The sequence below is a fragment of the Cydia amplana genome, chromosome 1 (genome assembly GCF_948474715.1).
Source record: "Cydia amplana chromosome 1, ilCydAmpl1.1, whole genome shotgun sequence".
NCBI classification, from domain to species: domain Eukaryota; kingdom Metazoa; phylum Arthropoda; class Insecta; order Lepidoptera; family Tortricidae; genus Cydia; species Cydia amplana.
The window spans coordinates 20,571,702-20,596,368 of NC_086069.1; the positions used below are offsets into that span (position 1 = coordinate 20,571,702).

At 35.9% G+C, this 24,667-nt stretch overlaps 1 protein-coding gene across 8 annotated transcripts in view; it reads left to right on the forward strand.

The window, feature by feature from the left end:
- Nucleotides 1–24,667, forward strand: part of LOC134649796 (dachshund homolog 1) — a 180,194-nt gene that overhangs the window by 127,502 nt on the left and 28,025 nt on the right. For all 8 annotated transcript variants that reach the window (XM_063504626.1, XM_063504632.1, XM_063504645.1 and 5 more), the window contains one exon: nt 4,655–4,738. In XM_063504626.1, coding sequence (XP_063360696.1) covers nt 4,655–4,738 — 84 coding nt within the window. The remainder of the gene's footprint in view (nt 1–4,654; nt 4,739–24,667) is intronic.

The following is a 24,667-nucleotide window of genomic DNA, read 5'->3' on the forward strand; positions in this document are numbered from 1 at the left end:
GCCCTGGGGGACTCCAAATCGCATTTGACTGCTGACTTTAAATAAAGCTGAAGATGTTTCCTCGAATAACTAGAGTCGGCACGGCCGCACAGGGATTAAAAATCGATCACAATACCAGCTAATTACTTACTGAACATAATTAAATTGCGTAACCTGAATCGATCCTTTTGTTTATGGGTCTTCTTGATCCTTTCAATCATCTATCGACCATTGAGTTTCGGTATCATAATAATTGTCCATAATTATATATTCCCTTGAACGGAGCGCATCGTTTTTATTGTTATTTTATTTATAAAGTAATAATTTTTTCGTCGGACGCAACTCGATCGGGTTTTAAATTTGATTGATCCGATATAAAGATCGATTTAATAATAATCGAGTGTTCCGCTTTGGTGTTTTGCTTTTCTCTTGTTTTTGTCGATAAACGTTTTCATTAGATCGATTTTGTTTTCTGTCTGCTTTGTGTCTGAATTTGGATGATTTATTAGCCACTAATTTTGACGTAATTCGTTCAACGTCTTATCGATTATAATTTAGTGCCATTAAATGTTTAAAACATAAGAATCGGGGATTGAAAAAGTGGGCTGTTTAAATGTAGGTATGATAAGTGTTGATACAGTAGGGAACATAAGATATACGTATATGTAAATGATAATAACTATAGGTTTTGGTATGCAAAATAAGCTACTTATTTACTGGGAGTCATGTTATTTATTGTTACGGAAAAAAACATTTGTGTTGAAGCTCGACGAGTTTCTACCTACAATAATTTATTTGAATATCAAATTTGTCATTAGGTATGATTGTTTTTATTGGTTTTAGCACAAAAAAAAAACAATCAGCACCCTAAAATACTCATTATTTACCTTAATATTTTAGTGCATAGTGCATTATTTAACTTAATTAGAAATATGTACATGCTCACTTCTGTTGAGTAATTTCTTATTTTTATTAACCTAATAAAATGAACTACAAATAACCAAGTGAGCAGAGTGTCTTTTTCTTATTGTATTAGATGGATTATAAGAATTATGATAAAATTACTTAAAACTTACAAAGGCAACATATGTAGTTGGGTTTTCATGCTTGGGAAAACGTTTTCTACGTATTTTCCCGCAGAAAGCAAAAACATGTTTAATTTTTATACGACAGACTTTCGAACGTACTTAGCGCCATGCCCGCCTAGACAAGCCCAAGCAGATATTTATTATTTCAAGGCATACTTCATTGAAGAATATGGAATTGCTTATAGAAGAATATTTCATCACCATCATAAAAGAGCATTTACATAATTTGACTAGTGCTCTTTTCATATTTAGGCATTCTGAAACTAAAGTTGCCAGTGTATTGAACACCAAGACGCATAAATTGGTCTAGACCAAGGACCAGGATATGCATCTTTAATTGTGTAGTGTAAGCAAGTCCTGATGGTTAGTGCGAGGTGCGCACGCGGCCGAGTACGCAACTACAGGGACCACCAGGAGCACCTAAAGGCGCCTCGCTCGCAAATCTCGAGATGGCCAGATACGCCGCATACCTACGGACCCTTAATGGCCATCCCTCGCTCGGGTAATTTACGTCGCATGTGCGAAACCACTCTTAACTAAAAGCCCTCTAAATTACACCATACACCGGGATTGATTCGGAATTAATCTCGCGCCGCTCTTATAGATTAACTTTTTATTATAAAACATAGTTTAATAAAATTTTGATCGTAAATTCTCACGCCCGCGCGGTGGAATGAAATTACTACTAATCTTTTTGATGTTTGTGACAGAATAATAATTTGTAAAAAGCCTATGTATTTTTAGCTACACGGCACATACTTAATATGATATACGTCCTACGTCTTATCCCAAATCTAAAACAGAATACATTTTGAGTAAGCTTTCGATATAATTGAGAAATAAACAATGTAAGGAGATACAACGTTTCAATTTACAAGATCTGCGGTAGTGATAGCTCGTGCGATACTCATACCTTTATTCTGCTTGTTATAGCGGCGCAGGACTCTTGTCTGCGTTTTATCTCAGATTTCTGTATGTTGATATGGACCAGCTATCCTGCTTCCTCTTTGTACATTATATCATACTTGTAGTCTTATATCACTAATTATAGTTTTTATTGATTTTAAGATTAGGTATTTTATAATACGAGTAGGTATGTTATGTATATCTACATCCATAAACTATATCTACATTAACGCATGTAGAATGTGTGCTTTAACATTTGTAAATTGATTTTACAAATCAATTACATCAAAACTTAAATATACTACTTAAATATAAGAGTTGTACAAATGTACATCAGAAAGAAGTACCAACGATTTTAGCCCGAATAACAGAAGTTAATATCTATAGAAACATCTACTTTACAACTTCATAAATTTTGTCATGTGGTTCGCTTGAGTTAACATGCAAACATAGGAAGCACAAAAGAGATATAGACTACAACAAAATGATAAATGTAAATGATAATAGCTACACCACATAGGAGGCTTTTAATATATGTAAAACGAATTAAACGCAAAAGTACATTAACTCAAGAACAAAGTATTGTTTGGTCATATTGCAGCAGTAATTAAAATGGCAGTTCGATATGGAACGAAATAATTCAACTTGCTACATTTTGAATCTCGTATCTCGTTATATGCTACAGTTTAAAAAGCAACTTTGCTGCGCTTGGAACATTGCTCATATTTCACAACAAGTCAACGAAAGCGATACAAGTATAAGAAAGTGACCAATAGAATTCTCGTTGTATCGAACAAGATAGTTGCGGGGCTAGTAATGTTGTTAGCCTTAAGAATCACTATTCAATTGAGGCTTATCAGATATAGGCAGTTGCCAGTATTGAAATAAGGGAGTTCGGCTGAATAGAAAAACTTTTTCGTATCTTTATTTTATTTAAATAGTTTTCATCAACGTCAATTGCAAATAAAATATTAAAAGTGTATTTTTCTAAAATTAGATCTGTTTTTACTTAGGTACGTCTGTATTCTGAATAATTTCAAGTTAAGTATGTAATACTTCGCTTTAACTGAAATACTTTGGGCAATTTCGTAAGGTGCTAACAACACAAGTTAATCAGACTGAACCCCCTACGATCTCCATTAGATAGACGCTTTACCTACCTAATTGAATAAGGGACCAAATTAAACTGTGAATGAGTATGACCTCTTTCTATTCAAATTTGCCGTATTTGTCTTTACGTATGGCCGGAATTAAGTACCTTTGAATCGATGCAGAAGATTAGGCCTTGATTGAAAGTTAGAGCGCTTAGGGTAGCGAGGGTGCCTTCGATTTTCTTGGTAATATGTTTGCTGTTTAGTTAGTTTGATTAGGTAGGTAGTACATATTGAATTTGCGATTTTAGAAGGTGGGTTTTATTAAATAGTCATGTTGCTTGATCGCACTGTTCAAATAAATGGGCATATAAACTCAAAAGATTGTTTTATTAAATTAGGTGAAAAAAGGCATGTAATGACAAAGCCACTATTGGTGAAAATGTTATATGTATAAGATTTTATTCTAGTATACAATTATTTCATCTCTTTTTAGGTTTCATAACAATTCAGTACGTTTAAAATGTAATATAGGTACTTACTTCTTGGACCATTATTTAAATAATTGCAAACGTTGCATATAATATAAATTATTTTAACAGACACCTACATAGAAAACTAACTGAACTAGACAACACTGAACTAGAACCGGAAACAAATTGACAAGGACGAAATCTTGAACCAATAGTTCCACCCCAATCATTTCCGTCAGGTTAGATTTAATTGAATGTTATGCAAATCCCTTGGACTCCTTAACAATAGTACCGGGATTCCGAATGAGTTAATCCGTGTTTATATTCCTAATCGGCCCTTGCTCAAGGCTCTGTTACCGGTTTACTCACAGATAAATTTATACATACAATGCCGTTTGTACCTACACAATGAGCCGTTCATTTAACTTAAAATGTTAACGCCAACCATTTCGTTATTGAAATCATCGGTTATTAAGTCTGAACAGTGAACGTGCAAAAACAAATTGCATTTGATTTCAATTTCAGGTATTGAATTAAGTAGATATTTATTATTTAACGTTTAGGCAAAATATACATTATTACGTTTACTAATTTAGAATTTATTTAGTTTAGAGACTATAGGCGCGAATCTAATTATGAGAGCATTTCGTTAGGTACGTGGACTACAGTGTGGGAGTTTTATAATATAACTTAGTGAACGACAAGACCCGTATTAAACATTGTCATTTTCTGTTGTGGAATGAAATAAGTGTAGAACCCGATTTTTGAATATGGCAACGCTCTGACTACAATACACTTCCTAATGTCACACGTAGTACCTACTCGATACACAAACACCGAGCTCCTAGAATGAATCTGTTGGTCAAAAAGATGGATGTTCCTACCTATTTTACTTTTTTACACACAAAAGCTTGGGAATTTGCATTTGTTACCTGAAGTACAACACAGATGGAAATACTTTATTGCTAAAGAAACACCTAGTACAGAAAATATAGGTAGGTAATTTATTTATGATAGAGGCAGATAACAGGTGATCTTCTGTCTGTAGCAAAAAGTGAAGTCTTCCAGACAACTTATGTATGATGTACTCATAATAACCATATTTTTCTTGTTGCAGCTGAATTGAAAATGGATGTTCTTCGGGAGCGAGAAGTGAAAGACAATCTAGAACGACAACTTCTCGACGAACAGAAAATGAGAGGTACGTCTAATATAAATATGAATGACGTAGAATCGTAGAAGTGAGTGTAAGCTAAAACCATTAAAAGAAACTAAATTATGAGTATTTCTTAGAATATCGGTAAATATTATACCTAATAGTTACAACAATGTTATGGCATGTTAAGATAACATACTCGGGAACAACAAACTGCAGGCTCTGAAAAGAAACAAATAGGGAGAAACTTCAAAGCCTTCATAAATCTCGATGGCCGCGCTCCGCATTCGCCACAATTAACAGGAGATCTTGTTACAACACCATTGTCTTCATCCCCACGTTATTTATTTCCAACATTAAAACTATTATATTCTCGTATAACGCCTAGTGCCTTATGTTGCCAATTTTCGTTCCGTGCCACCGGCTCATCGCCTCCTCCGTTATTGTCTGCACAGTACAATGTAGGAGTATAATTGATACTATTTTTATAAGTATATTCACACGTTATAACTTGAGTCGGTTCTTGTTTATGTTATCTGTTTGTGTCTATGCTTTCCCAAGCTCGAGGCTTGCGTGTTACGACGTTTTCTTCGATTTATAGGTTCATTGATAGTTTTATCGCTCGCTTTGACGTCTTTGTAATCTCCATAATTACGCCATTTATTACGACAATTTTGTTTCGCTTCGTTGAAAGCTTCATTTGTTTATATGAGCACCTGACACATGGAAAGGTTAAATTCGTAACACTTCTTACGGTGTTGTTAATGACAAATAACATTCATTCATCACTTATATTTTTGCTAAGTTACTATTATTTCTAGATACTCAATTTTTATAACTATCTTTCTGAAAGTTAGTTCTTAAAGCAGAAGCGAACGGAATAAATGATGATTTAATGAAAGCACACACAGGTAGAAAAAGTATGGATATATTGGATATGAGTACCTACTGACAATTTTATATCTACACGGCGGCGTATTATCGTGTGTAGGCCTCTCTTTATGGTGAAATACCTACCTACCTACACCTTCATCGTAGAATTGTTTGATAACTTATCATATTCAAAATTTGGGCCCCTTATCCGCGCAAAGGTCAATCGCTTACAATAAAACTACCCTTAGTACGCCAGTGAGACATTGCAATAGACAGGGAAAAGAAAACTGAATGGAGGTAACCTTTGTAGAAATGTCAGGCGACACGACGACGGTGACCTAACGCCTTGAGACAAAGGGTTTAATTGTATTGACACAGACACTGCAACGAAAATCAACTCTAACGCATTGTTTATAGAGTTCTAATTACTGATTTTACACACAAGACATTTTACATGTCACAAACAACATAAAGGTGGTGTAAATATTTTATCGCAGGCATTTCTCCTGTGAAATTGTAATATAAATTTAAATGTTAATAATGGGACGACAGCTCGCTGCGAGGTTGACGTTACTTTAATGAAAATAATTATTGCTTCTGTACATGTATTATAATTTAGTGCCGCTAAATGCGAGTAATACCGTATGCTCAGAGTATATAAAAAGTGCAAAACGATCTAGTTCTATTAAAAATTGCCACGGGCTAGTATGTTACAATTAGTAGCATAATAAATTGTTTTCTAGTCATCAATTTCATTGTCAATGCTTGCACTTAATTGTAGCTACAACTGTTAATGGATTTTGCGAAGTAGTTGGCGGTTTGTTGGAGCTATTTTTAAAAGCTTTCTGACATTTGCGACCAATTAAAGGTCGGCATTTCCTTCCTAGTTCGTTCGTCTCGCTTTCAGGTCTTATCAAGATAAACACATACAATATTTACTTGGACAGGAAACTAATAAAACCATCGATAAGTTAACCATCAAATAACAACTTGATTTTTTATTACTAAAAATAGAATAAAAAAAATGTAAGTAAAAATTAAATAAAATAAATAAAAAAGAATAAAAAACTTAAAACTAAACAAAAAGAAAAACAATAAAAAATATAACTTAATATAATTTCTTTTTAAAAAAAAGGAACCGCCTTCAAAAAACTAACCCACTGAAAAACACAAAATAATTTTTATGTGGCACCCCTATACATGTCCAGTCCCTATATCCCGTCGTAAAGCAAATTTCTGACAAAAAGTAATTAATACCTAATAATAAGAACATTAATAATCATCCGGGTAATTACTTCGTTTTTGAAGTCGGTGCCAAACCAAAATTTTAGAGAACCGATATTTTAGACAACGAAGAACGCTGCACGTACTTGCATTATAAAGACATACTTAGTTTACTCATTAATTTAGTTCTTGTAGGAATGTAGCTACTACATACTCGTATTTTTTTCTGATTGGTAGCAAAGAATGTTTTTGTTGGTTTGGCACCGCCTTCAAAAACTAAGTAATTACCCGGATGATTATTAATTTTCTTATTATTAGGTATTAATTACTTTTTGTCAGAAATTTGCTTTACGACGGGATATAGGGACTGATAGGGGTGCCACATAAAAATTATTTTGTGATTTCAGTGGGTTAGTTTTTTGAAGGCGGTTCCTTTTTTTAAAAAAGAAATTATATTAAGTTATATTTTTTATTGTTTTTCTTTTTGTTTTTCAAACCACCCATGTACTGTACACTAAAACTTTCTCCAGAATGTAACAAACACTTTTTTGAAAACCGCATCAATATCGGTTCAGTCAAACACGAGATAATCACGAACAAACATACATACAAACATACGGGTCAAACTGAGAACTTCCTTTTTTAAAAGGCGGTTAGAAAAAAATTGATCGACCCACCTAGTGGAACTCTGCAACATAGGCACATGACAACAATTCGGCTAACCAAAACAAAGTGTGCCTATGTTGCACCAAACCTGAGTTTCACTAGGTACAGCCAGGGTTCAGCATCAGCTCTATCTTGGGTACTGCTCTCCCAAGTGCTCATCACGATGTGACGGATGACCAAAATAGCGTGGGCCTATGTCAAACCTGAGTTCCACTAGGTACAGCCAGGGTTCAGCATCAGCTCTATCTTGGGTGCTGCTCTCCCAAGTGCTCATCAAGATGTGACAGATGACCAAAATAGCGTGGGCCTATGTTGCACCAAACCTGAGTTCCACTAGGTACAGCCAGGGTTCAGCATCAGCTCTATCTTGGGTACTGCTCTCCCAAGTGCTCATCAAGATGTGACAGATGACCAAAATAGCGTGGGCCTATGTTGCACCAAACCTGAGTTCCACTAGGTACAGCCAGGGTTCAGCATCAGCTCTATCTTGGGTACTGCTCTCCCAAGTGCTCATCAAGACGAGTCGGATGACCAAAAACAGAGTGCGCCTATGTTGCACCAAACCTGAGTTCCATTAGGTACAGCCAGGGTACAACATCAGCTCTATCTTGGGTACTGCTCTCCCAAGTGCTCATCAAGATATGACGGATAACCAAAATAGCGTGTCCCTATGTTGCACCAAACCTGAGTTCCACTAGGTACATCCTGAGTTCCACTAGGTACATCCAAGGTTCAACATCAGCTCTATCTTGGGTACTGCTCTCCCAAGTGCTCATCAAGGCGTGTCGGATGACCAAAACAGAGTGTGCCTATGATGCACCAAACCTGAGTTCCACTAGGTACAGCCAGGGTTCAGCATCAGCTCAGATCTATGTATACTAAAACCTTCTCCAGAATGTAACAAACACTTTTCTGAAAACCGCATCAAAATCGGTTCAGCCAAACGCGAGATAATCGCGAACAAATATACATACATACATACGGGTCAAACTGAGAACCTCCTTTTTTTTGAAGGCGGTTAAAAAAGAAATGTTTATTTCTTTTTAATAATAATTTTAACAAATGCTAAGGAGAACTTAAAATTTGTTGGATATCTACTCGAGACCACATCAGTATTTAGTGTTTTATTAAATCTACAAGTAAAATAAAATATTAAATGCTAATCTGGGCATTAAGAGTTGAGCATAGGTGAAATCAGTTTTTAGCAATTGTGGCTCAATCGACTCTCAGCGCTTATTCCTCTCTGGAATAGTTCGTAGCGGACTAGTAATTACGATAAAAGGTTTAAACGTGATGACATATCGATCACAGATGCAACAAAGAGGGAATCGAGGCTCCATACATATTTCACACGCTGAATGAACTCGATTGCGACGTGAGCAATACTGTTAATTGCCAAAAACCAATCATCAGATAGCGCTCTCTATGCACGCGCTGTGAAATACACCTTCAGTTACAGCAGCCAACGCCACACGGCCATTTTAACCAATAGGTAGTTATATAGAGTGGGCAAGAAACTAAAGTTAAGACAACATTTCGTTTTGGATTTATTTTTTTACTAGGTATTTAGTTACTTTTCTCTGCCACTGTTAATACATATTCACTCAACGAATAAGTTTTAACAAAGCTTAATTAACAAATATTAAAAGTGTCAAACGAAGCTCAACATTTTGAATTTAACGGCTGTAAAACAAATTTTTAGGAAAACCGGACAAAAAATATAGATGTTTATAATATTTTGCGTTTCAACTTCATTGAAGGCCATTTAAATGCAGCTCGAGCAATTTTAAAATTTAAAACTGCTGTCGATTCTGAAAACATCGCCCCGGGCTCGTAAAACATCGGAGGAAATGTATTAAAATAACGAAACTTCGTAATAACGTTTTAACCATTAACAGTTAAAGCTGGTTCGTATAAATTAAAAATCTATTTTAAAAATACAATTTTCTAGTCGCGTAATAAGAACGAACCGAGTGTACATTTTAAACACAAAATTAAGATAAAGCCTTCATTACCTAATCGGAAAACGTATCGTATCCCAATCCTCGTTAATTGGGAAAAATGTGTTTGAAGTTGCACTAACATGTAATGTAAGTATACCCAAGTAATGTAACGTGTCTAAGCAGGGTTTTCTCAGCAAAGTCTGTTCCGGCCATCCCATGTGCCAGTCAGCGGCCAGCAATAACAATCAATCAGGGAGGTCGATCGCACTGGCTTGAAAATTGGAATAGGCTCGAGCCTAATCAACGTCCGCCATTCATAATAGATATTGTATTGAATACTGCCGTATCGCATCGGAATCTGCTGCTTTGGTAATGCGCTTCCATTTAAACAGGGATCATAGAACGATCATCTGTTTAATTAATGGAAATTGCTTTAGAGGAAATGAAAAGGTTTTACTTACTAAGCAAAGATAAACTTCCATAGGTATATTCATGAATCATGATTTCATCGTAGTTTACCGAATTTTCATTCACTTAGTCGTAAGAATTTGTCGTCAAACTTTTATCTAATTTATACTTTTTTATATTTACTAGTGAATTGACTAAAAACTTAATTACCTCTATCAAATATTGCCTTCCTTGTATTCCTTCCTTGTATTGTATTTAAGGACGTTGACACATCTAATGTAATGACAAGCTACAATTATCTTGAACTTTGATGTAATTCCAAAATTTCCCCGTCATAACTCATCCCTGCGACCCCATATCACATGCTCTCTGTATCTGAGATGAAGTAGGTATAACTCTCATTGTACTCCAGATTGCTTAATTAAATAATATGTAGGCCGTAACATTACGGCGTCTTGAAAGGGTTCGGAATGGAAATGTTACGCCAATTATGCGAACATTATGTTGAGAATGGAGGGTTATCGATGCCTGTTTGGATGTGCCTTTGCATGGGGAATGTTATTACATAACACATCATATAACGGAATACACGTGTTTTATTTTAGTCCCCATTTATCTAAGGACCTCTTTATGCAGATGTACCAAAACTAAAATATTGATTAATAAATGCGACGGACTTCCATTATGGTTTTAACCAAACCAATTTTATTTGTATGCACGCTATTGGTCATTTAGTTAGCACATTGATAATTCCATTCCCCTTCTATTCCAAACATTATCACAGCCCGGACAGTCGAGTGATCAAATTCAAATGAAATTTAACAATCGTATCAACATACGTCAGTATCCGGCTACTAGATACAATATGGCAGTGACGTTTGCACCCCAGTAATAAATTCTATTACGCTGAATGGCTGATGCACCGGACTTAATACAGGGTGGATAGTTCTTTATGTATTATAAATAGCGTTTACGTAGATATCAGTAGAACAATAATGTCCCTAGACAGGCAACATAAATGATTATAGTAGGTGTCTAATATTCTCTTCGGTGTTTGGAAACAGAAAACTGCTTAATGCCTAATAATAACATAATCCACTAAATTAAATTTGTCGGCATCGTGTACCTCTCATCGCAAAATTCAAAGGGTTAATATGCCCAGCTCTCCGGAGAATCCGTAAATGAGGAACAGGTTCATAAAAATACCGACGATTCCTGCAAAGAGTCCAGTGGGAAGATATCAAAAAATATTTCCGATACACGCTAAATCCCGACCACGGTGCGACGTGCGACCTCGCCGAATACCGTGCCAGATACCCGCCGTGTACGGAATTCAATTACACTACACACTCGTATTATATCGTCTCTCTTAGGGATCCCCAGGAATCCGAACAAAGTCGTTGAGTGAATTCAATTTCTTGTTTGCACATACCTATAATTAACTGAGAGGTTACCACGAATTTATATACAATTAGCCCAAAACCTAAAATAAATGAAGTACCTATCACTAAAAAGTAAAAAATAAATAAAAAAGAATAAAAAAAATGTAAGTAAAAATTAAATAAAATAAATAAAAAACAATAAAAAACTTAAAACTAAACAAAAAGAAAAACAATAAAAAATATAACTTAATATAATTTCTTTTTAAAAAAAAGGAACCGCCTTCAAAAAACTAACCCACTGAAAAACACAAAATATTTTTTATGTGGCACCCCTATACATGTCCAGTCCCTATATCCCGTCGTAAAGCAAATTTCTGACAAAAAGTAATTAATACCTAATAATAAGAACATTAATAATCATCCGGGTAATTACTTCGTTTTTGAAGTCGGTGCCAAACCAAAATTTTAGAGAACCGATATTTTAGACAACGAAGAACGCTGCACGTACTTGCATTATAAAGACATACTTAGTTTACTCATTAATTTAGTTCTTGTAGGAATGTAGCTACTACATACTCGTATTTTTTTCTGATTGGTAGCAAAGAATGTTTTTGTTGGTTTGGCACCGCCTTCAAAAACTAAGTAATTACCCGGATGATTATTAATTTTCTTATTATTAGGTATTAATTACTTTTTGTCAGAAATTTGCTTTACGACGGGATATAGGGACTGATAGGGGTGCCACATAAAAATTATTTTGTGATTTCAGTGGGTTAGTTTTTTGAAGGCGGTTCCTTTTTTTAAAAAAGAAATTATATTAAGTTATATTTTTTATTGTTTTTCTTTTTGTTTTTCAAACCCCCCATGTACTGTACACTAAAACTTTCTCCAGAATGTAACAAACACTTTTTTGAAAACCGCATCAATATCGGTTCAGTCAAACACGAGATAATCACGAACAAACATACATACAAACATACGGGTCAAACTGAGAACTTCCTTTTTTAAAAGGCGGTTAGAAAAAAATTGATCGACCCACCTAGTGGAACTCTGCAACATAGGCACATGACAACAATTCGGCTAACCAAAACAAAGTGTGCCTATGTTGCACCAAACCTGAGTTTCACTAGGTACAGCCAGGGTTCAGCATCAGCTCTATCTTGGGTACTGCTCTCCCAAGTGCTCATCAAGATATGACGGATAACCAAAATAGCGTGTCCCTATGTTGCACCAAACCTGAGTTCCACTAGGTACATCCTGAGTTCCACTAGGTACATCCAAGGTTCAACATCAGCTCTATCTTGGGTACTGCTCTCCCAAGTGCTCATCAAGGCGTGTCGGATGATCAAAACAGAGTGTGCCTATGATGCACCAAACCTGAGTTCCACTAGGTACAGCCAGGGTTCAGCATCAGCTCAGATCTATGTATACTAAAACCTTCTCCAGAATGTAACAAACACTTTTCTGAAAACCGCATCAAAATCAGTTCAGCCAAACGCGAGATAATCGCGAACAAATATACATACATACATACATACGGGTCAAACTGAGAACCTCCTTTTTTTTGAAGGCGGTTAAAAAAATATCTAAATTCACGAATCATTTAATATTCTTGCAATAATATTATTATTTTTAAATAGAAGACTTACCGAATTTAGCTTACATGTGTTTCAAGTCGCAAACATCATACGGAACCAACTGCCGCGCCTTCATTGATGTTGCTGAAGGTATTTTATTGTGATTTTTTGCAAGTGTGAGGTCCCAAATTTATCGGCGCTACGAAAGTTTTCGTGAACGATGCCGGGTAAATATTTACACTTGAACGTTGCAAGGCGGTCGCGTTTTTTGCTTGAGGTTCGTTTGTGGCGGGTGAAAAATTGTTTCAGTCGGAACTTCGCGTAATTGCGTCGCTATTTTGAAGACCATTTAACACGATGAACAGCATTTACCTACTTAAGGATCTTGCCCTAGTATGTTCAAAATGGTTTGGTGTATAATGTAATTTTCTAGATTTGTATACTTTTTTATTATGTCCGAATGGTGAGAAGAGCACTCAGACGTCTTAAGAAAATCTAACTATCCCTTTATAAATATTGAATACTCAAAATAAAATAATAAAATCGAGAACGAATCAAATGCTTCGATGTTCTGGTCAAATGAAGCGCAGTACGGCCCGCCGGCCGTGAGTAATGCAAATGATTAGATTTAGTCGACTGACCAGACCAACTCACTCGCTCTAATGTACTAAATGCATTGGAGGGCACGGAAAATAAAGCCTCTGAAACCTACCCTGTGGAACTTTGACTCGGTCTGCGAGCTTCGCGGCTATTCTGGTGAGAGGGCGATTTCAAATTATTACCTCGTCTAAAGCTAATATTAAATTATATTCATAAAATTACAAACTAGAGACACAGACATAGGTACAGGTACTATTATGATATGGTAACTATTTAATTAATGAATAAATAAATATCAGAGTAGTTATTTTAAATCAATGTGTATCTTTAAACTATGTCGTATCAAGGAGACGTGTTAAAAGAGCACTAAAGAGCGGTCTAAACAAAAAGATCAAACGAATTGCGAGGCATTATACATTTCACCGCTAAGTAGAATGCGCTGTTTGGCTCGTGCCGAGCTGCGGTCACAAAGATTGACTACCTTTTAAGATAACCACTTATACTGCCCTAGACCTTATCAGGAATGGTATGGGGGAACTCTATTAATTGTATTCAAGGTCTTAATTCAATTAATGAAGTATATACACACTAATAACACTATTCTTCCATACAGTAGATATTGTTTTAGTTTACTCATCCGATATTCTTTTCCAAAGGTAATGAAAATAAATTTTAACCTCCATTAGGTATTTACTAGGACAGTGTTGTTCTTTTTAAAATAAAGTCCTAAAGCTAGTACATATCTAATGTTAAATAATTTACTAGTAAAAATTAAGCGAAGGGGATGATGATATAGTGTAAATTAAAACAGTGCAAACTAGACATAGGCGTTTATAATCAACAAGATATCAGTTCCGTACACGACGTTTAATTTAACAAACCATCAACATTCGTAGCGAGATAACGAAATGGAGGAGTTTCACAATGTAAGCAACCTCGTAATTACAACTACTGTAATTATAACCTTGTAAAGTTGTAGCTCCAGACAACCGCCATACGGGAACGATGCTAATCAAAGCCCTATTCAGATCCATTACGCAGGAAAAGCAATAAATATAACGCGTTCATAAAATCTCGCACAACAGCCGAAGTAATAATAAAATATTACAAGAGCCAAGATTTTGTCTAATTAATTTTGTATACGTGTAGATACTGTGGGGCTGCAATGTCTTGGGAACACACAATGAGTCCGGGAAACCGAAGGCGAGTTCGTAACGAGATCCACGAAGATGCTAAATTAGAATTTATGATTGTGTGTGAAATTGTTAGAACAGGTTTCAATGTGCTTATATGATCCTGTTTCCCCGTAATAAGAAGGAGTAAAGTTTCAGATGAATCCGGTGAAGTAATGAACTTTATAATTACTGATGCGCACCTGGAATGAGACTTCTTCAGGAATAGGCACGTTTTATAACATAAATATTATTTATTGAAACTTAATAAAAATGGCGCGTTCAGTACCCAGTCACTATTTTGATTTACATTACAATTAAATATAGGAACATACCTACTAGGTAAAGTCAAATAATTTAATTTCCGACCCATTTCGTACTTTTTCGTAGTGACAATCTGACAATCAATTTGAAAGGCGCTGGAGACCTCATACTATTGTCACTGTGACAAGGTACAAAATGGGTCGGAATTCTTTGACTGTACACGGTCTTAGGTTGATGGAAACTTTAGCGACATTTGATCAAAATATACCTATGTTAACAGGGAAACTGGTGGTTAGAGCCCGCTAAAATAGGGTTGCGACGTAGTCGTGTCGATTTTACCACGATCGAATTGTCGATTTCGCTACAATCGAGCGCACACGCCATGTGCCGGCCGTATCGTGTGCTTGTAACCCGATACGACTTGTTGCATTTTACCTACAAGAGACAGAAGTGTGGAAATAACCCCTATATTTAGTTTCAGATTGTTGATGAACTTATTGTCACTTATGATTTTTTTTTACGTTTTCATAATAAACATATCACGTCGACAGTAAAATATTAACATAACCTGCCGCCGCAGCATTTTTAGCATTTCTGAAACACTCTTCTAAAATTTAATCAATCATTATCAGCATTAGCAGCTTAAAAAGTAACTTCTACAATGGATCTTCTCGCAATGATAGGGTGACTGCTATAGTTATTATTGGCCACTACATAGTAATGGCCGCTTTTAACAATAAGGTTTCAATTTGCTTGTTCTTTGTGATTTGTTAGGAAAGGCCAATTACTACGTATGTAGTGGCCAAGAACTAGCAGTCACTCTATTACTTCATGCGAAAGCTGTGCTATGAGGAATTAAGTTATTATTACTGGGACATGATAGGTACACTCAAATTGTTTGACTGTATCTATTTTAAATTTCCAATAGTTGCAGGGAAAACAAAGTTGTAAGTTTGCATTTTCGCCATAACATACAAATTGCTAACCCAAGCGTGTGAACTACTGAACTGGAGTTGCGTGTTAGCGCCGCGCCGCGCCGGCTAGTGACTGGTCCAGTACATGGACCGTACTCTAAAATACACGTACAATGTACAACACTACTCTTTAAGAATAGAATAAGAACTAGAATAATTTTTATTTTAAATAAAACCTTATTAACAATAATTCTCAATGACTAGGTTATGCCTGTCACGGGGTAGCCGGATTCGTAATTCGTAAGCTAAAGGTTAAGTTAAAACTAATCTAATAGCTAATGTAACAATTAGAGACATTAAGTCATTCAAAGAAAGAAAGAAAAGGAAAGAAAATGTGTGTATGTGTGTGTGTGTGTGTGTGTGTGTTTACAAAATTAGGTTTCGTTCGTTAGGTACGTTAAACAAGAATCAAAAGTTAATAATAATGCCGCTGATAGATTAACGAAAGAGAAAACAATCCTTTTAAAGTAGACTTCCTCAAATAGAATTTCAACAGAAAGCTGAATAATTATCGGAAGAGTATTAAGTGGGCGTTTTAATTATAGAAACAAACAAAAACAGGAGTTTCCAGTGACTTGAAGGATTAACAAAATGAGAGAAAGTTTAATTCGCAAGTGTTTGTTGTTCAGAAGAATTTCCATTTCTGGTAACATTAATGAAGTTTGAAACCGTAGATCCAAGGTAGTAATGAGAAGCAAAAGTAGCTAAATCAATTGTTTAAAATTACATAAATAATGAGAAGTAGTAGATCAAGTCTAGTAGACAACATTTATAAAAGTGAATAACATTTATCATTTCTACAAAACAGACATAATATGAGCTGGCATCATATAAGTATTACTATTGTTTTTATTGTTTACAAACATTTATTTTATAACTTGACAAGTTAAACATGTATGAGTAGGATCCGCTCCGGACGTAGGAAACCTAATAATAATCGGGCATGGCCGACAGACCGCATCCGGTGTCTCGGGAGATATTGATCTCAAATTTTACTGTACAACGTAAACTTGCTGAACTTGGGTTAACCTGAACTTTGGGTAACGATGTCTACTCGTATTGTTATGTTGTACGAGCCGTAAGCTAGCAGTTCTGTGCTCAAATGTAACGGATCGCTGGCGAGTTTTTACTGCGCCAAAAAAGTTATCAATTACTCTTTCATTAGTTTCTTGTTCGTAAATTAAGTTATCTTCTAATCTGTCGATAGATTTACTAGATAGATATTTTAACACAATAAAATTATGTTTACTTAGGAGTTGTACTGGGGTTCCCTACATGCTTTAAAATTACTTTTCATATAAAAAATAAATAAAGGTAAAAAAAAGCTACTCGACCAATTGAGAAGGTCTCTCCGTCTCCAATGTCTCCATACATATTAGTATTAGCAATTAGTTACAGTCTTAACTCGATCGGATTATAATACATTACTGCAGAAGTGCGATAATATAACGAAAAAGCACGCAAGTAAAGCGGTTCAATAAGTTCCACGTTACGAGCAAGTGTGTTGAAAATTATGTTAAGACACAAGATAAAGTCACAAGTATGTCTTCTTTTCTTCATGAGCTCATTACTTTCTTATGAACTTAAGAATTGAATGGGTGATTCACTTCTCACAAAACGCAATTAAAATCGATACACCCGTTAGCAATGAATGATGTCAATTTCAGCGAAGCATGTATCAATGTATCGAATGCAAGAATCGATTGTACATCGATGTCGATTGTGGGCTAATAAATTGTTTACATTGGACGGTGTACGATCATTAAGATCTTTGTTTACCGGGACCACACACGAGTAGCAGACGTCGGCAGAAGCCATACAGTGCCATGATTTTGATTGCAGGATATCGTATTATTGGAACTCATATCGTATTTAGATTTCGATTTTGCAACATTAATCTTCTATTAAGCGGTCATATGTTTACTATTGTCAAGTTTTGCCATAGTCCGTCAGTTTGCTTATACTTATTTTTTTTAAAACCATATCAATAGTATAAGTATGTGCTTCCATCACACTTGCTGCAGCGTTGCTGGTACAGCAAACAATTTCCATAATAAATTGAGCTGTAGTTATTGCTGCATAGCTCTCGCGATAAGAACGAAATTGTCTATTACAACTCCCATTGTCCACCATAGAGAAATATAGTAAGAATAGAGTGCTCACTACATACATCAGTTTTGGCATCAAAAAGACTTTATTATTTTCGTAGTCGACATCTAGCATCGAATAGCGGAATTAGTAGGTACCGCTACTAGATGTCTAGATTGTCTAGTGAGTCGCGACTCACGAAAATACTCGATGCTAGATGTCGACTACGAAAATACCTAATAGTCTTTATATGGGATGAGCACTCTATGTATTTTTTCTCTATGTTGTCCACTACTGCGACTGCGACGGCGACGCTACACCAGCAACGCTGCTGCAGTTGCGAACCGAATGCCACATTAACTATTAGAATGCGACGCGTGGCACTGCAAAACTGCAAACTTCACACTGTGACACACATTAGAGTAATTTCAAAGTGTTATCAAAATTAGGCTCCACTCGTTGTCTACGTTAATGACTAGCTTCTGCCCGCGACTTCGGCTGCGTGGAATGACGATGATGATTGATTTAAACTAGGTACCTTCAAACTATATCCGCATACATTTTACCTACCTAAATCGGTTCAGTGGTTTAAGCGTGACGAGGTAACAGACAAACAAAGTTCCTTTCGCATTTATAATAATTATTATATCCCTACCAATATAGTAGGAATTAAATCGGAATGTGTTTCGCAGAACATAAAAAGCGGCCAAGTGCGAGTCGGACTCGCCCATGAAGGGTTCCGTATTTAGGCGATTTATGACGTATAAAAAAAAACTACTTACTAGATCTCGTTCAAACCAATTTTCGGTGGAAGTTTACATGGTAATGTACATCATATATTTTTTTTAGTTTTATCATTCTCTTATTTTAGAAGTTACAGGGGGGGGGGACACACATTTTACCACTTTGGAAGTGTCTCTCGCGCAAACTATTCAGTTTAAAAAAAAATTATATTAGAAACCTCAATATCATTTTTGAAGACCTATCCATAGATACCCCACACGTATGGGTTTGATGAAAAAAAAATTTTTGAGTTTCAGTTCGAAGTATGGGGAACCCCAAAAATTTATTGTTTTTTTTCTATTTTTGTGTGAAAATCTTAATGCGGTTCACAGAATACATCTACTTACCAAGTTTCAACAGTATAGTTCTTATAGTTTCGGAGAAAAGTGGCTGTGACATACGGACGGACAGACAGACGGACAGACAGACAGACAGACATGACGAATCTATAAGGGTTCCGTTTTTTGCCATTTGGCTACGGAACCCTAAAAAGGAAGGTCTGGTTGAAATCTGCAAACTTACTTATATTACGACTTTAAAAAAATGAACTGATGTTTTAAGTTTTTTGGTGGTGAAAATTTCACGTCTTTCAACCTGTAAGCAGGGTTGGGCAAAATACTGGCTTCCACGTATTTGAAATACAAATTACAAAATACATTTTTAAAAGTATTTGAAATACAAAATACAAACTACTTTGGTGACGGGTATTTGAAATACAAAATACAAATTACAGTGTTTAAAATAATGTATTTCAATTACAAAATATACCTTTATTTATTTTTTTGTTTAGCATTTAGTTTTAACGTTAACGAATATCCTTTCATATAAACTTATAGGGTCATTGCGCTAGTTTTCGTCCAGCTCTAGTTTACGTCCACTTGACGAAATTTGAATATATACCTACATTCCTGCACAAATTTGGACTGATTTCAATCCTTATGTCTAAGGCGTCTAAGCAATATATCTGTCTACATATAACAATGATATTTCGCAAAAAGGAAGCGCTGGTGGCCTAGCGGTAAGAGCGTGCGACTTGCAATCCGGAGGTCGCGAGTTCGAACCCCGGCTCGAACCAATGAGTTTTTCGGAACTATGTACGAAATATCATTTGATATTTACCAGTCGCTTTTCGGTAAAGGAAAACATCGTGAGGAAACCGGACTAATTCCAATTACGGCCCTAGTTTACCCTCTGGGTTGGAAGGTCAGATGGCAGTCGCTATCGTAAAAACTAGTGCCAACGCCAATTACTGGGATTAGTTTCCAAGCGGACCCCAGGCTCCCATGAGCCGTGGCAAAATGCCGGGACAACGCGAGGAAGATGAAGATTTCACAAAAAGTAGTAAATTAAAAATGAAATATATATTTGATAATCCGTCAAGTCGTCGAAAACTAGTGCATGGACGGAAACTACAGCAATGACCCTATCCCCTAGATTTAAACGAAAAGTTCCACGCAGAAGTTGACCTAATATAGATCCAGTATCCAGCCAATGAAAATTGTATCTCGGCTGGATCGGAGGTTCGCGGTCGGCTCACAGCTTGTGCGAGAGATTAGATATTTTAGGATTATAGAATTTAATAAAATGTATTTATAGAAATGTATTTTGAAGCTTGAAGTATTTGAAATACAAAATACTAAATACATGTGAGTGCAGTATTTGAAATACCAAATACAAAATACTTTTGAGGTAGTATTTGAAATACAAATACAAAATACTAATTTGTATTTCAAATACGTATTTCAAATACATGTAATTGAAATACTGCCCAACCCTGCCTGTAAGTCAAGATTTCTTAACGTTTATTTGTTAGAATATCTCTTGAAAGTCATCAAGCAAACATCATTCGTTGCATAGTTATTTCGCTAGCATATCTTTGCACTTGTCAATATCAAAATAGATAATTATAACTCCAATAGTCATTAAAATCTGTTGTTTTCGTTAGCTGCCACCCGGGCGTGAAAGATGATTCAATTTATATTCTCATTGGGCAGCAAACGAACGGTTTATGCTTTCTCCCCGGCCATTTGAACGTAATTCCTGTTTTATCGACTTATTGGTTTTTATCGTGAATTCATTTGCTTGTTTATCTTGTCTGCAGTGCTGTGTTATTACGAAGATCAATTACGGATAGAGTGTTTATCTTTGTGTGTACTAACTTAAATTTAGATTATTTAATATCATGAACTTTCTGGTTTTCAAATGTTTAATACTTTTAGGGTTAGTACACGGATATAAGGTTACTCGTGTGTCTTTTTAACTTTCTGTCCATCCACCTTGATCACAGCAATTTTTTTCCAATACTTCTCAACCGAAAATTGACCAACCCTCTTATCTCCGATTCTACTAGGCCTAAAATGTTGTAACTTTGTCAAAAATTGTATTATACACATGTACAAAGATAAGGTCGGAGTCCTATTCGCACTTAGTTGGTTTTTATTAATTAAGATAATTATTACCTACTAATTGTTTTACTAACCTTCGTCGTTCTCTACCATATGTTCAACATTTTTTTAGTTTTACTGTATGTAACTTGCACTTCCACCAAAACATGTAGGTACCTATTAGGCGTAAAATTGCATGTAATTCAATTGAGACCTGTGCCAGACGATATTTCGACAAAAACCCACCCTAGAACCCTTTTAATTTGGATATGTACATTCTACTCGTGTGTATATGCACCAGAACATAATCAAATGAAGCGCTAAAATTGGTTCATAAAACCCTTCTCTTCAGGCTTTGTTGACAAAAGTGCATACTAAAATCACAGCATTGCATATTTTGAGTTTTGGAAAATATCATTGAACAATAAATCTTTGAATAATGATGAGTAGATTAGGTTATTTTAATAGAGTGTTATTTACACGTTATAATTTCATAGAAATTTGACGTTTAAAATAACACTTGCGCCGTATGATAACAGTTTGTGTATCGCTTTATATAAGACGTTTTTTTAAATAATTAAATTAACTTCTTTTACTTAAATCTCTCAATCTGTATGCATGGAGTTTTTTTTTTAATATCCGTCTTGTTTTAAGAAACACAAGGTTAACAAGATATTCGAATATAAATTGTCGAAAAACCTGAAGATACGCTATTTCAATTTAGTAAGGGTTGTGTAACAATTTTCTTGTCGGATTGAATCTTCCGAGAATCCATCACGCCGAAACGCAATCCGCTTTGATCGCAATTTGTTAGAAATCAGCAACAATCGCACACTCAATTTAATTTAATAAACTGTCAAAAGCCGTCTCTACCTGTTAGTGTTTACAAATGGACCGGACATACGTTTCCCGCCTCGGTTTCCCAATAGGGGGCTACGATTCGCACCCCCATGATGAATTCACCTTTTATTTTGTCCCACTCGACTCGATTGAGAGTGATTTTTGAGCGTGAATGGGCAGCCAGAGTAATTTGCCACTGACAAGGCGAAATTAATGTTGAAAGCCATAAAAGATGGACCAAAGTCAATCAAAGGTCTTTTTGCACTTTTATTAATTCCGTCTCGTAGAAAATGCGTATTTTAATTTTTGATTTAGATTAGGTTATAAGAGGTAATAGTAGATTGTGTCACTAGGGAGCAAAATTACATATTTACGGCGTCGGCGTACTTTGGATCCTGAACTAAGCGAAGGATGCTATGATTGAATAAAATTGATTGAATATTGAATATGAATCCTAAGCATAACGAGGGATTCTAAAATAGAATCCTAAGCGTAGTGAGGGATTTTAGTGTTATCGCCCAAGGTTTTGCTACTATGTGAAACACACTGCTTTTCACATCACCTATGGGGAATTATTATTTAACCTAAAAATACTATGCGAAAAAGAAAAAAAATTGTGACCTACAACAGAAAAGTGCCACTTTGATCCCAGCGGAAAATAATAAGCCCTTTTCCGAATAGGTGATAAGATTTTTTTTGTACCACTTTACAGTAAGACGTAACGTTCGTAATAGGGTAGTAGGGTTGGGTACGTAATAGCTTGTTATAGATGACGCCAGTATAGATTACCCTTTCAATCCTACCAATAGTGTCAAATTCTTAGTTTTTATTTTTTATTGTATGACTTGTGCATACAAGCCCTTTAAGCCAAATCCCAAAGAACAAAACTAGAAACAGGGGAAACCTATGCTTGTGCCATCTATGAAAACCTCGCCAACCCCATTAAACGTAGGTATGTATCTCTGAAAATTTACCTGCAAGTCGAGCAGGATCTTAGCAATGTGTCCGAGGGACCCTCGGAATAGTTCTAAGACAATAAATTATTTAATAACCCCGAGATCTGAACACGACCCGAGTACTTAATCACATTCGACTGAATCACCTCTTTGCCAACTATTAATTTAGTCCTGATTAAGCCTGTGGTAGTTACAGAGCCGCCAATTTTGAAATATAGGTACCCTCTTGTTGAGATATCTTCAAATTTTCACTGTAGTTACCTGCAAATTTACGTGAACTTATATTAGATTTACAATTCTACAATGACACATTTTGCAGATAAAATGTCAACTCATATAAACACAAAATATATCCCCTTTTTTGTAATACATAAATTATATTTTCATTGTGTTTTATGAGTAATCGACATTATTTTCTTTACCTTTCCGGTATTGCTATTATGCATACTTTGCTTACAAGTAAATTCGAATTTCCAACCCGTTTTGAAGTACTTGCCTAGGTAAAATCTGTTTATATAGCATGAAGCCCCTTAGAAACCTTCGAACTTTATCTAATTCCGGAAGCGTTATATTTCAAAGCTTGTGAAGTCTCATCTGTAATTATTCATCTCGACTGACCACCGCTGACCGGTGCCGGAGTAGTAGCACTTGGCGGCTCGTTGGTAAGACGAGCGTCGTTACATTTGCTAATCCCATGCTTATGTCAGTACTAAATTCCCAATATCACTTATACGAGTCTCATATATCAAACAAAACATTTATTTTGCATCTAAGTAAGTTTGTAGGTACTAGCAACCGAATACCTAAGCGTACTCTTGGCTTCCTGATTACAGATAGAAACTTGGTCCGACCAGTGATGAACAAGAAACTCTTTAGTTCAAAAGGCAAGTTGTTCTCCGTTTGGAGCTCTTGGTAACTAACGAGGAGTTTGTAGGACTTCGGCGGGCACTATTGTTACTGTACTGTCTGTCTTAATATCGTATCGTATTATTGATATTATCTCAAGTGATGGTTTTTGTTTAATTTGGGTAACTATATAGATGAAATTTAAATGTTTTAATAGATTCCTGACACTGAAATGATTATATTTTGGCTTTGAGGTCTAATGATGTAATCTGGCGGTTGAATAGCAGTGTGCGGCCACGTGCACCCGGCATCTGCCAACTTTTAATTTTCTCCCGGTAGAATGCGGGAAGGGGTGGCCGTTTGATGGGCCCAGGGTCGGCGAAGTTCGAACGCTTTATAACTGTGTCCGGCTTTAAGTGGGTGTAAAGTTTCAACACCCTTTGATTTACTTGCTGCTCGGAAAGGTGCGACAGATCGGACGAAATTTGTTTGACTTTGTATTTTTCACCGTTTCGCATTTATTGCAATCGCGTTTTGTTTTGTTTTCCGAATCCACTTTATTGCGTTCGCTTCCCTGTGAAAGTTATTCGCTTTGATTTACGGGCGCAAATTTGCACCGATGTCGAATTGGGTTCGAGTTATGCTTTGATTCAACCCTTTATATTGTCACCGCCGGGGGAAAACAGGGGACAATGCTAACCGTATAATGGGCGCCGCAATAATTACTGTAATACCTTAAAGGACCACCTCAATCCCCTAATCGGAAGCCAAACTAACGTGGCGCCGCCGCCGTCCCGCATAGAAATATCTTAAATTGGCAACACGGTCCGGCGGGCCGACCATAAAACATCTTAATGAGTGGAGCTAGCAGCTGCGGATCCCATATTGCCGCTCTCATATCCATGCAAACTACCCACGGCCGCCGTCTTAGCTGCCTTACTTTCCTCCTCCTTGTTTACAAGTCGACAACTAATTTGATGCAATATGTGCATAG